General features: G+C 33.0%; 1 protein-coding gene across 1 annotated transcript; it reads right to left on the bottom strand.

Moving 5' to 3' along the window:
• Positions 1-1,073: 1,073 nt before the first annotated feature.
• On the bottom strand, positions 1,074-5,777 carry LOC148311909 (retinol dehydrogenase 11-like). Its single transcript, XM_088278198.1, has 5 exons — positions 5,388-5,777; positions 4,271-4,633; positions 3,265-3,386; positions 2,282-2,496; positions 1,074-1,515 (listed from the first exon to the last, which is right to left on the bottom strand). The coding sequence occupies exons 1-5, from the start codon at positions 5,503-5,505 to the stop codon at positions 1,383-1,385; spliced, it is 951 nt and encodes a 316-aa protein (XP_088134324.1). The 5' UTR covers positions 5,506-5,777; the 3' UTR covers positions 1,074-1,382.
• Between the last annotated feature and the right edge of the window lie 11,195 nt (positions 5,778-16,972).

The raw sequence follows: 16,972 nt of genomic DNA, 5'->3' as shown, positions 1-16,972 counted from the left end.
GACATCCATATTCTTCCTCATCTTTGTTAAGATGTCAAAAATTAATATGAAAAATAACTCCTATAATTGAAGATAGCCCAGATTTGTGAATAAGTATTTGGACACACTCAAAATGTTATGATGATTGGTGATTTTTTTTGCTTTTCTAAATATGTATTGGTTTGTATTACATTGCTTTTATTACATTGTTTGTATTACATTGCTAAACATTTACCTTTGAGACCCATTGCGGGCCTAACACTTCGCGACGGAGCAAGAAACTCTGAAATAAGAAGAATCTGCGATGTCGAAGATGTTGTGCAAAGGGGAAGAGCAAGAAGACGTTTCTGGAGAAATCATGTGGGAAGAGCAAGTTCGGATCGAGTGGTGAGAATAGCAGACAGCAGCATAAGAGGTAAAAGACCACCTAAACGATGGAAAGACAGCTGGTCTTCCACCTCCCAGGAGCGGACTCCGAGAATAAAAGGACACAATTCTAGCTAAAGAAGAAGAAAAAGACATTTATTTGCATTATATTCAATAAGATTATTACTTAAATTCATATACCGAAATTGAAAAAAAAAAAGAAAAAAATAAATTAAATTGACATGTTTTCAGGTGTGTGAAAATAGGAATTGAGACATGACAGTGGAGGTTGAATTCAAAAACCCTGTCTTAGGACACTACTCACACAGGACCACAACCTGATTGCTATAATATTGCCAACAAACAATCGATTTACTCTACAATGAAGCAAAAATAATAATAATAATAATAATAAAACCCTTATCCGCACCCCAATGGTGCATAGGGCACTGTGTCATATAAACGCAGTGTTATCTTGATCGTTTACACATGAAGGAAAGGTGATCAGCCCTCCGCTTCAGATAACAGTCCATGGTAATATTGAATAAATATTACAGTGAAAAAATCACTTATATTTATTTTACCCCCCTAGGGAACGGAACCCGGGACCTCCAGAACGGTAGCCGAGCGTGCTGACCATTACACTACGGAGGCGGACAGAAGCAAAAATAATTCAAACAAATATCCTATGTATGCATATTTAGTAAAAAAAATAACAATACAATCAATTCATTTTTGAACAATTTTTAATCAATCAATTATAAAAGTTTTATAAAAATAACTGGTACAGTAGGAATTTCTTAATAAAACATGACACAGACCACAACCCAATTATTAAAATAAAGCCAATAAACAATTACTTAAGTCTAAAATGTAACAAAAATAATTATAAAAAATATCTTATGTATTGTATGTACAACATTAAGGTAAAAAAATAACATGGATATCATAATATTTTTTGTATAATTTTAAATCAATCAATTATAAAAGTACTTTTATAAAAATAATTGGTAAAGTAGGAAAAACATGTTAAATGACTAGAAAGTATTATCCTGAGTGGTAAATGGATTCCAATCTCCAAGCTTCACCAATTCCCATGATACGTTCCAAAGCTTCTCTGAGTACACGGGATCACTTCCATTTTTGCTGGGATTTATTGCCACACAGTCGCTGAAATGAATAGGAATATTTTATGTACAGATTACTCAACAAATAGCAGTAATTTTATTTTATTTTTAAAAGTGCTAATATTGACCAAGATTTAGTAGTATTCTATCACTTTATTATGCAATCTAGTAATATGTTTCATGTTTGTATATATATTTAATGATAAAGTTTGTATGTACATATATCGTAGTCATACAGGAGAAAGTGACCAAGTGCATTTTGAAAAAAAACGTGATCATTGACTATTTGATATCTTACTAGCTTAATATAGCCCTGAAAAAAATCCCCAAAGGATTTGAAACATGGAAGTATAATATATTGATTTGCTAAAAATAACTAACTGCATTGATGTTTATTTTCTTGCCAAGCAAAAGTGACTTAAATGGCCCTCCTGAACATTTTACGTTTTAGTAGTTGGTCACTTCCTCCTGTACGACTATGATATATTTTTTTTGTTTTTTATATATATATATATATATATATATATATATATATATATATATATATATATATATATGTGTATATATATATATATATATATATATATATATATATATATATATATATATATATATATATATATATATAAATAAAACAAAAAAAAATAATTATAATAAATATAAATTTAATTACCAACAAACATAAATAATAAATAGTAAGTGTAAGTCCCTCTCCGAGCACAAGAGCTTAGTCTCTTTTTTATGATAGTAAAAGTAGAAATGTCTAGAAAATAAATTTAAATGTTGTAATGGATTAACACTACCCCTACCTGTAATACAGTCCCGTCTCATTGGCGCATTTCTCATCAACAGAGCAATAAATTGTAGTCTGGGCTCCGAGTTCCGGTGACTTGAGGAAATATCGGATGGGTGTCATGAGGAAACTCAATCCATAGAAGTATGTATCGTCCAAGTGTCTCCCGAGCTCTGTATTCACAGATCCGGGATGTAAGGAATACACATTTACACCTTCCACATTATTTACCTGGACAAAAAGAAGTAAAAACCATCATTGTTATCCTCAAATGGGGTATTAGGGTTATTATGTATAAGAATATAAATAAATTGAACATAATGCATAAGTTATTATATCTCAGTCTAAGTAGATAATATTGTTTTTATGACTGCTATCATGCCATTTTTCTGCAAGGGTAGGCAGAAAGGATGGAATGCCACACTCTTCTGTTCTGACATACACTCCACGCTCCCTTTACATCAATACATCTCGTCATACATGCACTATGATTACGTAGACTTTTGACACCACCAGATTTAAGGTTCTGATTGATCTGGTTACGCCGAGTCTTTTTAGGACGTCCTCATTCTGTTCTCCCGTTCACATTCGCAAAATATACTTTCTTAATTATCCATTCGCTCTACATGTCCATAGTATAAATTCATTATTATGTCTCTTTTGTATATAAGAATGGTCATTGCTGCATAATATTTTACGACATGGTCGGGTTGTGGTCTCGTGGTTAGTGTTGCGGACTTTTAAGTCAGAGCTACTCGGTTCGAACCCACTCTACCACAATTTGATACCTATTTCTAATAAAAAGCCACTTAGGCTCACAAAATTGTAATATTTGTGTAAATAATAAAAACACAAAAAGATTCTCTTTTTAAAAAAAATCATAATTATGTGTTATCATCTATGATATAATGTTGTCATTCTGTATATTGGTCACACATCTTATGTGAATATTAAAATGTAATGTGCATAATTAATTAAACAAATGTTCAAAAGAATTACCTTAAGTCTTTTAGCTAATTCCTTGGTAAACAATACATTTGCTAGTTTGCTCTGACTATATGCTGCAATAGAACTATAAAATCTTTTCTCAAAGAACAAATCTTCGAAATCCATATATCCAACTGTAAACAAAAGCATTAAATATATTTTTTTGTTAAACGTAATTTATATGTTTACATAAACATTAAATCTGTTGTACGAGAAAGAGAGGCACAAGTCCTGTGGTATATGTTACAGTAATTATATTGTATCCCCGGACATTGAATACCATGACGGTGACATATTGATCACTTCTTTCAAGAACGTCATAAATCAAAAATCGTCAATTTACAGTTGTGCATGTTTTCGGAATGCCCAGAAAATGTACTATATCCCAGCAAAAGCGGCATATTTTTAACTTAATATTTACCCGCTACAGAACAGAAAGTGTTGTTTTTGCATTTTGAAGAAAAGGTATTGTTTAATTATTTTTTTAAATATACTAAATATTTTTCAAATGGAGAAAAAACCTTCAGGTTTTACCTAAAAAGATCTGTTGCACTGTAAAAAGTTCAATAAGTGGCTTGATATTTATTTTTAATACATTGTATTATATTTTTAAACTTTAAAAACATTCTCCTGAAAAATCAAGTTTTTTGATTTGTGACATTGTTGAAAGGAGCGAGCAATATGTCTCACGGGTCGATCAGTTACAACAATCACCATGGGTAATCAGCGAACTAAATTTGGCTAGTGTCTTCGCTATTTCTAGCCTACTGGCATAGAATGCTCTTCCACCATCAGTTGGAAACAGTGAGAGTTGGATAATAAGAAGAAAAAAAAACGCAGTTGTTTGCAATTTCATTCAAATAATTTTGTTCTCAATTGAACTGAATCACAGATTTTTATATAAGTTTAATCAAAGACCCCTTGAGGTATTTTATGAAAATGGAAATATATAAATGAAGGAAATGATTATGGTTTATTGTAATTTTACTTAAAAAGATCATGTCGTCATATAACTCACATTTATGTCCCAAAGATGAGACATTCACTATCCGAGCAGGTTTTGATTTGATCATTCGCGGCAACAGTAAAAGTGTGAACAGGTAATGCGCTAAATGATTGGTCCCAATTTGAGTTTCGAAGCCGTCCTCTGTCTTCCCCTGCGGGCACATCATGACTCCGGCGTTGTTGACGAGAAGATGGATGGCCGGCTCCGTGTCCAGGATGTGTCGTGCGCACTGCCTCACCGAGGCCAAGGAGTTTAGGTCCAACTTGGCGGCCACCATGGATCCCAGCCCTTCCTGCCCTTCGCACGCCTTCTGTATATCTTCAATGGCATTGTTCGCTTTTGCTGTATCCCGGCAAGCCAACACAATGTGGGCACCTAAAAATTAATTTTTATTTTGGTTATATTACTTACATTGCGGTCATGTGGTAGTGTCGTTAACTTCCGAGTCATAAGAAATATGCCACTACTTTATTCCTGTATTTTGCAACAGGCCACTAATGTCATGAAAATATTTTATCAATATACATACAAAAAAAAAATTTATTACAAAATAAATTTTATTTGTTTCAAAAATTTATTGTGTTAAATAATTCTAAATAATTAAATACATCAAAAATATAGCTGTCTATGTCTGTTTTTTTATTTATTTATTTATATGCAATCAGTATGCTTTTATAATATGTAAATGCATAAACCACATAGTAATTATAAAGTAGAAATAACATGTAGTTATAATAAATATAATTCTTAAATAAAAACATACATTCATGCGATTCGAACACAGTATGGCCTATAACCGTATCAAGGATCCATTCTAGCGGTAATATGGACATTGGCAAAGCAATTTAAGGAAAAGTCAAGATATTTCCAAATCTTACGAACTTAGTGTTCTAAAAAATATATAGAATGATTATAATAGTTCATCATAGTCCACTAATGATAAGATTTCGTGTAATCATAAAAAAGAATAGGGAAAACCTAGATTCCTTCAGACACAGTTTTGTCTTGTATGGGTATAAGTGGCAAAAGAGATATCAGCCGACAGCAAAGCCGAGAACCAGATTGTGGCCTCCACATGCTCCACAAAGGAAGCGAATATTTATTAAATAAATAATTCAAATTTTCTCACCTCTTTTGTAAAAATCTAAAACAGTTTCCTTTCCTATTCCGGTATTGCACCCTGTTACTATCGCAGTTCTCCCTTCCAGCCGAATATTGCTATAACATCTCCCACTGAAGAACGGCATTATAATTCTTATTAATACTTTTAGTTAGAAACTACAACACAAGCTTGTATTATGAGCGTTCAAACGCAGTATTTTAGTCAAATTATACTAATTTACTAGATTATATTCTAAGTGCGTAGGATTCGTATTAATTTCATGCTTGATTCCAACAAGAAATGCGTGGGTATTTTTTCTAATTAGTGACGTTCAATGCACAGACTAACTAATTTGACTAATTTATATAGTTCAATGAGACATCGCTTACTGATTACGATAATAATATTTAGAAAAACAAGCCATAGATACTCAGACACACCCACATGACATTCGAATCGATTCGAATTCCACACCACAGACACAAAGATTATGTACCACAGATTCATAGACTAGCATAGACTATTACTATTCACGCTACTAAATTATATACAGAGCGCCGACTCCTCTAAAAACCCGCGGCTAGAAATGAAAATTCAGCAGCAAATAGGAAAACGGGCGGCGAAAGTAAAAATAAATCACTACTCATTCAACTCAAATGATTGTTTAATTTACTATAAAATTAGAATAATATCAATTTCAAACGAAGCAGGTATTTAAACTGATGTATACATTTCATTCTAAACTTCGAAATGGAAGCCAGGCCGCAGCTACTTACGTCAAAAACGCGACATTTATAAAAAAAAACATATCAACCATTTTGCTATGGTCTCCTGGCTTAACCCTTTCAAGCCAGAAGGTACCGTACTCAGCAGGCCGTGATTTTTTTCAACAAAAATGTGAAAGCATTTAGAAAAATGACTGTAAATTTGATAATATCGGTGAGTTATGATATTTTAGTACTTCTTGATCTTCCTAATAAATGTTTCTATACATTATTATTAAAGAATATCGTTAACGCGCTCGCGGTAGCGAACCGGTAAACCTGTATTTAGTTACATTTCTACCCTTTTGACCTATTTCTTCACCAGGTCCATCGGCCCCCACATTTTTTGTCTAAAAAAAATGACGTCGGCAATGTCATTCTCCAATCGAATCAACGATACGGGTATTACGCGATAAATTTTCAGAACGCCTCTAAGATATTTCACTCACGCACGCACTAACCTGCGAACGCACACCCACGCACGCACATTCGCGCGCACGCACGCACACCTTACGGATATATTATTTTCCATAGCAAAATAATTGTATCAAAATTTCGTTTACCTACCATTTTAACAGGTTCATAAAATTAAGTTAACCTTGTCATTATATAGATAGGTTTGTGAAAAGAAAGTCATTAAATGTGACAATACGATTTTATTTTTAAATTGTAAAAAATCCTTTAAATTTTATTCATAACACACTCTGGAACGTGTAAAGCACCATTCTAACTAAACCCATAATTTGTAAAGCTTATTGTAAAACTAACTTACATTTTCTTTTTCAAATATAAAATTAATTTGTTCTTTTATTTTACATCAACTCCTTACAATAAATTTACTTGATTAATATACTTTATTATATATATTTATTTTGCATGTTTAACATATAGCAGTATAATGAATTGAACATTTAAATACAATATTTGAATCAAAATAATAATAAAAAACTAATAACACTTTTCAGCAATAGTGCAATAGGACACCCAAATGCATTTCGTTAACTTTAAAGTAAAGCTTAAAATGGGTATCGGGAATAACAAAAAATAACACATGTTTATTATGAGGAATTTGATGTCTACATATTGACATTTAAAATAGTCAGAATATGAATATATGATGAAAAAATTTATAAATGTATACACTTTACTTGACAATTACGAGTTTTCAACTTAAAAGCATATATAATAATTATAAATATATTACAATATGTAATAGAACTTGTATAATAATCAAATATACAATTGCTATGGATGTTTTTTTTAAATATTTTGAGTTTTTATTCTATGTTATTACTTTCAAAGTACATAAAAGTATCTAACATAATATTTTATACCACAAAATAATATGCCTTTGAAATTAAAAATGGAAATTGACATGGGTGACAAAGTATATATGACTGCATCATTAGCTTTCAAGGATACAATAGATAATGTCAGATTTCTGCACTCAGCCGGGAGCAATATTGTAGGAAAAGAAAAAAATCATTTCCGACATAAGATAATAAAATTTTATATAGTTCTCAAATCAAACATATAGGTGATTTTATAAAAACATAAAACAAACTTGTCAGCAAAAATATATATATATTTGTAAAAACTGTGCATGGTATTTTTTTTTCAGGGGGCCAATTTCAGCTATGTGTGTAGTAAAGATAATTTTATCTTGGAAAAAAATACCCAGAAGCCATCTAAAAGTTATCGTCACTACGTAGTTAATGCATTATCTATCCACTGTAAGCGATGACCAGATACAGATAAAACACACAGAATTCCATGAAAAAATCAATACATCAGATTGTCAAATATGTACAGTATAGTCGCGATATAACGAATCGCGATATATCGAAAAATGAGGTATATCGAAAAAAAAAACCAAATTTATTCCCTAAAACTAATTTTTCATACAAAAATGCATTTATATAACGAAATCCCGTTAATATGTATAACAAAATCACTTTTGTCCCGTACGAAAAAATGCCAATACATTTATGTAAATTTATGACGAAATAAAAAATGTTAAGATAAAAATTTTTCAAAGTCGCGCCGCCACGGCGCCGCGCCATATACCGATGGTTTTATGGCGATTTTAAAAAGTAATTCAATACGATATCCTGCCAGCTTGAGTAATTAGTAATTAGAGTCAATGAGTAAGTGAAATGATTAACTTTAACAATAAAAATTCTTTAGTTGTGTCGCCTACTTTCAAAATCCGCCAAATCCAATTTTAAAAGATTTTAAAATAAATACTCTATCGGAATACCAATTTTGGGTTTCATTGTTTAAAAAATTTATGTACTTGAAAACCCCGCTAAAAAATACTTAAAAACAGTGTTGTATTTCAAATTCCGATATATTCATGAAATTCGCCTTCTGACCTATATCGGTCAATCAGAGAGCGGGGATAGGTAAAAAATTAAGATTATGTCATTATCGGTTTGTGTCTCGTGTTTTTTTTGTTTTTAAATACTGAAAAACTTTCCAAAAAAATGGGGAAATTCTTTATTTTATAATATTTTATCTAAAGATAGACAAATCTTTGAGACATAAATTAGGCATATTTTTGTAAACTCGACTTATATGGATCTGGCGGATTTTGAAAGTAGGCGACACAGTTATAATCTGTCTCTTCTTATTTCAATGAAATTATTTCCGTGGGCCATAAAAATTCTCAAATTACAGTCCACCTGCTTATCTCAATGGTAGACATCTTTTTATCTCAATGAAATGATTCTGTTGACAATAATAATCCTCGAATTGTATCCGTCTTTTATCTACATCGTAAGGGCTTTTGTCCACTACACGGAATTACACCGTCAAAAATTTACCGTCCGGCACGTCAGTTAGCGTTTTAAAACTACGATTTTCCGATCGAATTTACGCGCAACGTGTTCACGCACCGATCAAGAGCTCCGATCCGAAGAAAGATGGACAAAGTCACAAGCCAATCGTCATTTTAAAACGCTCACTGACGTGCCAGACAGTAAAATTACACGGAATTCCGGGTTGTGGACAAGCGCCCTAAGTGGCCGTTATAAACGCGGCGTAATGTCGCTAGCGGGTGTTTTTGCCTAGAATTTTCACTCATGAATTACATTAAATTATAGTAACTTTAAACATAAAGAGTAAATCCAATCACGAGTAGGCATAGGCTATGAAACTTATAAAGTTGAAGCCTGAGTAGGGACATGATAAACGGTGTTGCATAAGCCGTAGCTAGATTTCAGAGTCACTTGGACGTTAGGTAATTTAAAAAAAAGCGTAGTGTCGTGCAAGACAATCTACTGGTCTATGAGTACTGGCGGAGTAACGTGTTACGACGTGCGACATGCACGCATACTTACAAAGCACGCCACACGCGCAAACACAGAAGCGTTTGTGTATTGGCGATTTTAATCCCGATTTTTTTACAACTTATTTATTTTCGTTGCTGCAAATGAATAACTTTATGATAACATTTACCAGACCCAACATTACAAAATTGTTATATTTCAACTTTGGCCATTAAAAGCAACTAGGAATATTCACGTTTTTCCGGTTTTAAAATCACATTCTCATATTGTGTACAAAATACATATGAGTATCATCGTTTACCGCGGCACTTTTATCACCGTAAGGTTAATAAGAAAACTGTGAAAATTCTATCGTATCTAATGACGTACATCGAAAAAAAAATTCCTAAAACCAATTTTTCATACAAAAATGCATTTATATAATGATTAATATGTATGTATAACAAAATCACTTTTGTCCCGTACAAACAAATGCCAATACATTTATGTACATTTATAACGAAATAAAAATGTTAAAATATAAAAATATTTCAAAGCCGCGCCGGCGCCGCAGCATCTGCCGTATGCAGACGGTTTTTTTTTATTTTTTATTTTTTTATTCGGGAATTGTACAGTAGAGTGGTCCGTTGATGTATGAAAAAAAATATTAATTTAGATATCAAAGACAAATTGGTCTAAAAAGTTGCATTTTGGATTACATATAACGTAAAAATATAAAAAAAATATTCCATACTACTTTTGGCCCTAAACGCTCAAAGGAATTGGTTGCGCTCTCTGTGTTTTTTTTAGATCCTGGTACTTTTGAAATGTGTTAGAATTTTAAGTGTGATTAAGTATAAATTGAAGATTATCTTTACAAACAATTAAAATTATTTTAAATACATTATGTTAATTAAAAACGACAAACACACCAAGATTGAAATTTTTACGTTTTGATATTTTTCAGCGATATCCTCAATTTCCACAAAATATGAAATTTAATTTTTACAAGAAAAAATTTTATATCAATAAAAGAAGAGTCATTACGCAATAAAAATGCATTTTTAAATTTAGAAATTGGCTTTATATTTATTTTTCAAATCATAAAAAAAACGGAATTCACAGATTTTTCTATATAAAGCAGAGTGCGAAAATAAAAGTAATTTTTATGATTCACACTGTTTATTACTATTGAATGATGGTATTTTAGTCCTGTACTTCATTTTCGTTCGTATAACACCATCTTTTGCTTTCGGGCCAGTTACTGTTATCGAGGCTTCTGTCACCATTTTTACGCGGCGTTCCACAAGGCCTACATGTAACAAGGGATTGAGGATATAGTAAAAACTGATCTTCGATTTATTAAAATCATTTCTTAAAAGCTGTCCGATATTTTAATTAAGATTGGTGGTTGTGTAACTTATGATTTAACCCTAATTATTATTTCTATGTAGTTGGTAGCTTGAAAATTGAGCTTTGGTAACTTAAATAACCTTAAGGTTAGCATCTGTCTTCTTCCGAGTTTCGATGATTCTTCTCAAATTTAGGTCCCGATATAGCTTCTGGTATCCGATAACAATGTTGAAACTGAGTTTCGAGGATGAACAAAAAAGCATTCCTTTGAATGACAGAATCTTTTTTGATTTTAAATCATCCCCAAAATTCCGGATATACTTATTATTTCAATTACATAAATTGCACTAACCTATGGTTTTCTTATTACAATTAACCACACTGAAGCGTAAACTTTGACAATTATTTGTGTATTTTAAAATAAACAGTTGTCAGTTATCGAGAGTGTGCCATTTTTCCAGGTTGTTGGTTTACGATTTCAGGTGAACAATGTTCGATAGTAATAGATTGACACATATGGTCCCAGCTTAGAGTATGTAGTAGGTTTACAGTTACAGTAAAAAATCTATAATAGATAACCATTCACAAAACTTAAAGCTTTTCCAGTTGGATTAGAATTTCCCCGAAGATCAGATGTGGGACCATCATGGGTAAATAAATGTCAAAACGGTAATGCATTAGAATGTAGGTAATTCACAAATAAACCACTGTAATGGTATATTCTATATTTATTATAGATGCTGAATTGCTCCATTTTTCGAGCCCGTATTAAATACAATCCCATCGCAGCTTAGGCATTGAATATTTTCAAGCTCCAAACTGTTGCTCAAAAAATCATTGAAGATTGAATCTGAAATATATTTGCCAGCTCCAAATATTGGTGAAGTACATATGGCTTGTAGTCTTTTGAACAACAAAGTCAAAGTTGCAACCCATCGGTCTGAAAAACCAAATCGTTTACACACACCTGTTATAGCAGGAAGTTGTAAAGTTTTCCTCTTGGATGGTGTGGGTTCAGGAAATGATTTTAAACTCACTGATTCTGTAGTTTCCTGTAAATATTAATTCCATTTTCTTTTAGACAAAGGTGTTGTAACCTTGTTTTGATAATCGATAATTTTTCGATTTGTTTTTGAAATTCATCTGTTTTTTCGATGAAAAAATTCTCGCCAAATATGGGAAAATCTACATCACTACGTCTATGGTAGTAGCGGGTTTAGCTTATTTCTTGAATATTTTTGGCATATATTTTGTGGCACATTTTATAAAACTTTATAAAATAAAACTAGAACTTTGTTTTTAACCACATCCATTATTGGTACTTTTCTCCTACTGGTTTCGGCAAAAACCTTGTTGTCTTCTGGAATATACATGTACATGTCTATCCCTGAAGATAACAAAGTTCTTTTTGAAACCGGTTCGAGAAAAATTTCAAAAATAAAAGTGGCTAAAAACCAAAATCTAGTATTATTTTATACAGGGTTTAGATGAACTCATAATAACTTTAATCGTTTGTTAAGATAATTTTTAACTTTTAAATTATAAAATATTCTAAAATTCATTTTTATAGTACAGGGATCTAAAGAAAATTACGGACAGCGCTACCGATTCCTTAGAGCTCCGCGCGCCGGCCAAATACTGATGGATATAATGACTTACTAAAACAACGCTACCTATTTATAACAATGTAAATTGCAACTTTTGCCTTTATGTGCTTTTTAAGTAAAGTATATTACATATCGTAACATTTAATTAGAATTACTTAATTACGAAATGACAGCTGGTAAAGCGCAAAAAATGGCTTTTCCGAAAACTTTGAGCTCTGGTTGAGGGCCAAAAGTAGTATCGAATATTTAAAAAAATATTTTTCTCGTTATGTGCAATACAAAATGCAAATTTTTAGACTGCTTTCATTGTTGAATTCGCCAAAAAACGTCATCGGCTCACCCTATTGTACAGCTTTACATTTAGTAAAAGTATATAATAAGAAAATAAAAATAGCCAAGTACACAATTCCACATTTATCGCCTTTTCGGCGGCGCGCGGCGGTATTTTGACACCCAGAACGGTTAAAAGTTTCTATTACAGACTAGCTTAATTGTATATAAACCGCCGAGTCCGCCCAAAATCCACACCTGGATGTGACGTAGCTCCCGGCGGGGCATGACTTCGCCGCGGCTGGAAGTCGAATCCACCCGCCAAAATTTGAGAAAAATAAACAGTATCCCTACGAAAATTACAATATGTACTTATTGGGAACGTGATTTAATCTTTGAATGTCAGTCTCGGTGTGACGTCTGTGGGGTTAAGTTTGTTCCGCTTCGGAACGCATATTTACGTAAATTCATTTTCGCTTGACGATTGTTTTCGCGTAAACTTGTATCGTTAAAATTCATTCAAATATTTAGTGGACTATTTTCGTACGGCATTTTGTGTAATCTGTGTATACATATACTAGTGTAGCGTAATTTATTATTTAAAGTACATTTCCCAAAATTTTGTGAAACTTGAAATGGCTTCAGGGCGTAATAATTCCCGCAAAACTTTAACTATCGCACAAAAAATTACGATATTGAAGGACATCGACAACAAAGTGGACAGTAAAGGCAAGATAGCCGTAAAATATGGTATTCCGGTTTCCTCTCTCTCTACAATTTTTAAAAATCGGAAGAAGATTGAAGATGCATTTGATAGATGTAAGGCGAACGGTTCCAAACAGCGTGTACGGCCTGCCAAATTTGAAGAATTGGAAGAAAAATTGTTCGAGTATTTCTCCCAAATCCGATCAGCGAATATATCTACATCTGGTTTAATGCTGATTGAAAAAGCAAAGTCGTTGGCTCATCAGATGGGAATTGATTTTAAGGCATCAATTGGGTGGTTAGATCGCTTTAAAAAGCGACACAACATTGTTTCCCTCGCGGTTTGTGGCGATTCCCAAAAAGTTGATGGAGAGGAAGTTTCGAGCTGGATAACGAACAATCGGCATATTTGGGAGAAATACGACGCAAAAAATGTTTACAACATGGATGAAACTGGTGTTTTTTATAACATGATGCCAGATCGAACACTAGCTCTCAAAGGAGAGAAATGCCACGGAGGAAAACGTAGCAAGGAACGCCTGACGGCTGCGTTGTGTACAAATATGGATGGATCCGATAAAGTAAAGGTCACAGTCATCGGAAAATATGGAAAACCACGATGCTTCAGAGGCCTTACTTTTAGCACATTTCCCGCAGTTACTTATTTCCATAATAAAAAAGCATGGATGACGCGGGAAATATTTAAGACCTTCGTCATTATGATGCAGAGAAAAATGGCAGCACAAGATCGTAACATACTGATGATTTTGGATAATTGTTCAGCACATTACGCGCCGGAAATTGTTGCGCCAAACATAGAATTTTTGTTTCTACCTCCCAATACTACGAGTGCACTCCAACCGCTAGATCAGGGTATTATACAGAATTTCAAAAGCCATTACAGAAAAAGTCTATTGCGTTCCTGTATTATACAGGTAAACAATGGCTGTTCTGCGGAAAACTTAAGAAAATGGACAGTTTTGGATGCATGTCGAGCTATGAGTTTAGCATGGCAATCGGTAACATCTACAACAATCGCGAATTGTTTTAAAAAATGCGGATTTTCTTCGCTGCCCGTAGATGAAATTGACGCCCCCCAAGCGAACTTAACAACGGGTGAAATAGTTTTGTTGGGATCTACAAGTTACGATGAGTTTATTTCTTGCGACCGTGAAGTGATTACGTCTGATGTTTATGTTCCCGTGCCTCCCATTACAGCATCTGAGACGAGTGATGAGGACAATAATGAAACATTGAATGAGGAAAGCAATGAAACCTCGTCTGTTTCGTTACCGTTAACTTCCGAAGTTTTTCATGCCTTAGACGTTCTCCAACGATACGTATCAGGAAGACCAGAATTACCGGAAGATGCATTTTCCCACTCTGATGCATTGGCCAAAATAATTATACGAGACTGTGAAAGAAATGTTAAAACTAAACAGGGGAAAATAAACGATTATTTTAAGTAACAATGAAAAAGATTATTTTAAGTCAGCAATGTTAAAGATTATTTTATGTGAATAATGTTAATGGTGATTTTTAAGTGAACAATTTTAACGATTATTTTGAAGTGGTTGCCGCTGTTCCCGGTAAGTACCTTCCTTCGTAATTTAAATACGAATCATTTTATAAAAATGTCATCCTGAGTAATTAGTAATTAGAGTCAACGAGTCAGTGAAATGGTTTACATTAGCAATAATAATTCTTTAGTTGTAATCTGTCTCTTCTTATTTCAATGAAATTATTTCCGTGGGCTATTAAAATTCTCAAATTACAGTCCGCCTTCGTATTTCAATGGTATAAAATAATAATCTGCAAATTGCACCCGTCTTTTTATCTCATTAAATTTTCATTGATCTAAAAATTTAAATAAAACACCCACCAAAACAGTATCGGGTAAGTTTAGTGCACAAAAATAAAAGTTCGACTGGTTATAAGTTATAAGAGTAATTTTTGCAACGTTGCCCTACACAAAGGTGATTTTATAAGTACATACTTATCCAGATATTAGAATGATATTTAAGGCCTTCTTCTAAATATGATATTACGGAGTACTCTCGTTATTTAAACAAAATTATACTTTAAAAGACACAATACTGTGGAACAATATCTTGTAAGTGTGAATTCGATATTTTATCTAAAAATAATTGATACTTTGGAAGATTTAGCGATTTTTGTAAAATTTGGATTTTTGCCCGCTGCGGGACACCAGTGAGTTTGCTGCGATTTTTTTTATTTACCTAACGTCCAAGTGACTCTGAATTCTAGCTACGGCTTATGCAACACCGCTTATCATGACCCTACTCAGGCTTCAACTTTTTAAGTTTTATAGTCTATGCCTACTCGTGAGTGGATTTACTCTTTATGTTCAAAGTTACTATAATTTTATGTAATAAAATATAATAGATACGGGATATAATAGAATATCAATATAAAATATAATAGATACGGGCTCGGAATTTTTGTGTTCCTCCGTAATACTTTTACGTGTTATATAAAAGTATTATAATATAAAGTTATTCATTTGCAGCGACGGAAATAAATAAATCGCATTATAATTGGGAATAGAATCACCAATACATAAACGTTTCTCAGAGTGTGCTTGTGTGCTGCACTTTACGTACACGCGCACTCGGCTTCGGACGATCTCTTTTATTTTTTTGAATTACCTAACGTCCAAGTGACTCTGAAATCTAGCTACGGCTTATGCAACACCGTTTATCATGTCCCTACTCAGGCTTCAACTTTATAAGTTTCATAGCCTATGCCTACTCGTGAGTGGATTTACTCTTTATGTTTAAAGTTACTATAATTTCATGTAATTCATGAGTGGAAATTCTAGGCAAAAACAACTCGCTGCGGACGATCTCATTTTAGTTGCGAACTTTTGATAGAATCATCAATACCAAACGTTTTCCAGTGTGTCCGTGTGTATGTATGCAAGCGCGCGCGTGAAGGAAAACCTTCGAATACTGCAGAGTACGTACGGCAGTGTTGCCAGATCATACGGATTTGTCTGTTTTTTTACGGATTTAAGTATGACGGACAAATTTGGACAAATACGTATTGTCCGTTTTATACGGATTTTGAAGGAATAAAGAGATGAAATGGAATTTGAAGGATTACGAAGGAATTAAACGGGTTTTAGGAAATTTTTGGCGACGGGGAAAATAAATTCATCGCGTAAATTTTGAAAAAAAAGTTTAAATAAAAAAAAAAACTTCAGCAAGTTTCGTAACTTCGCAATCTCAATACCGAAAACTACTCTTAGACGTCTGACAACACTGGCCGTCAGAAGCGCACAAGCCGTACTCGTTCTCGGCTATGGCGGGTACTGGTAAATATGTATCTGAAAATGATTTTTCTCATTTTCAGATACATATTTACCAAACCCAACATCACAAAATTGTTATATTTCAACTTTTTACATGATCAGTAAAAACAACTAGGAATATCATCGAGTATCATCGTTTACTGCGGCTCTTTTATCACCGTAAGGTTAATAAGAAAACTGACGAAAATTGTAGGTATTCAGTTCCCTATGGCCCCCTTCCTCCTTTGTTTGCTGAACTTGAGATCTTTTTGTGAAGCCGCGCAACATTTTTTTGCGACGGCGCGTAACATATACATACCTAGTATGATTT

The sequence above is a fragment of the Brachycentrus maculatus genome, unplaced genomic scaffold, assembly GCF_059751285.1.
Source record: "Brachycentrus maculatus isolate JH-2025_06_01 unplaced genomic scaffold, ASM5975128v1 h1tg000055l, whole genome shotgun sequence".
Lineage (NCBI taxonomy): Eukaryota > Metazoa > Arthropoda > Insecta > Trichoptera > Brachycentridae > Brachycentrus > Brachycentrus maculatus.
This window is presented reverse-complemented; position numbering and strand designations above follow the sequence as displayed.

Bases quoted from the DNA above. Each gene is read 5' to 3' on its own strand.
- LOC148311909 (XM_088278198.1), bottom strand. From the start codon at position 5,505: ATGCCGTTCTTCAGTGGGAGATGTTATAGCAATATTCGGCTGGAAGGG. The intron at 4,634-5,387 runs GTGAGAAAATTT...ATTAATTTTTAG, and splicing joins TTTAGATTTTTACAAAAGAG to GTGCCCACATTGTGTTGGCT. The intron at 2,497-3,264 runs GTAATTCTTTTG...CTTTTTGTCCAG, and splicing joins AATTAGCTAAAAGACTTAAG to GTAAATAATGTGGAAGGTGT.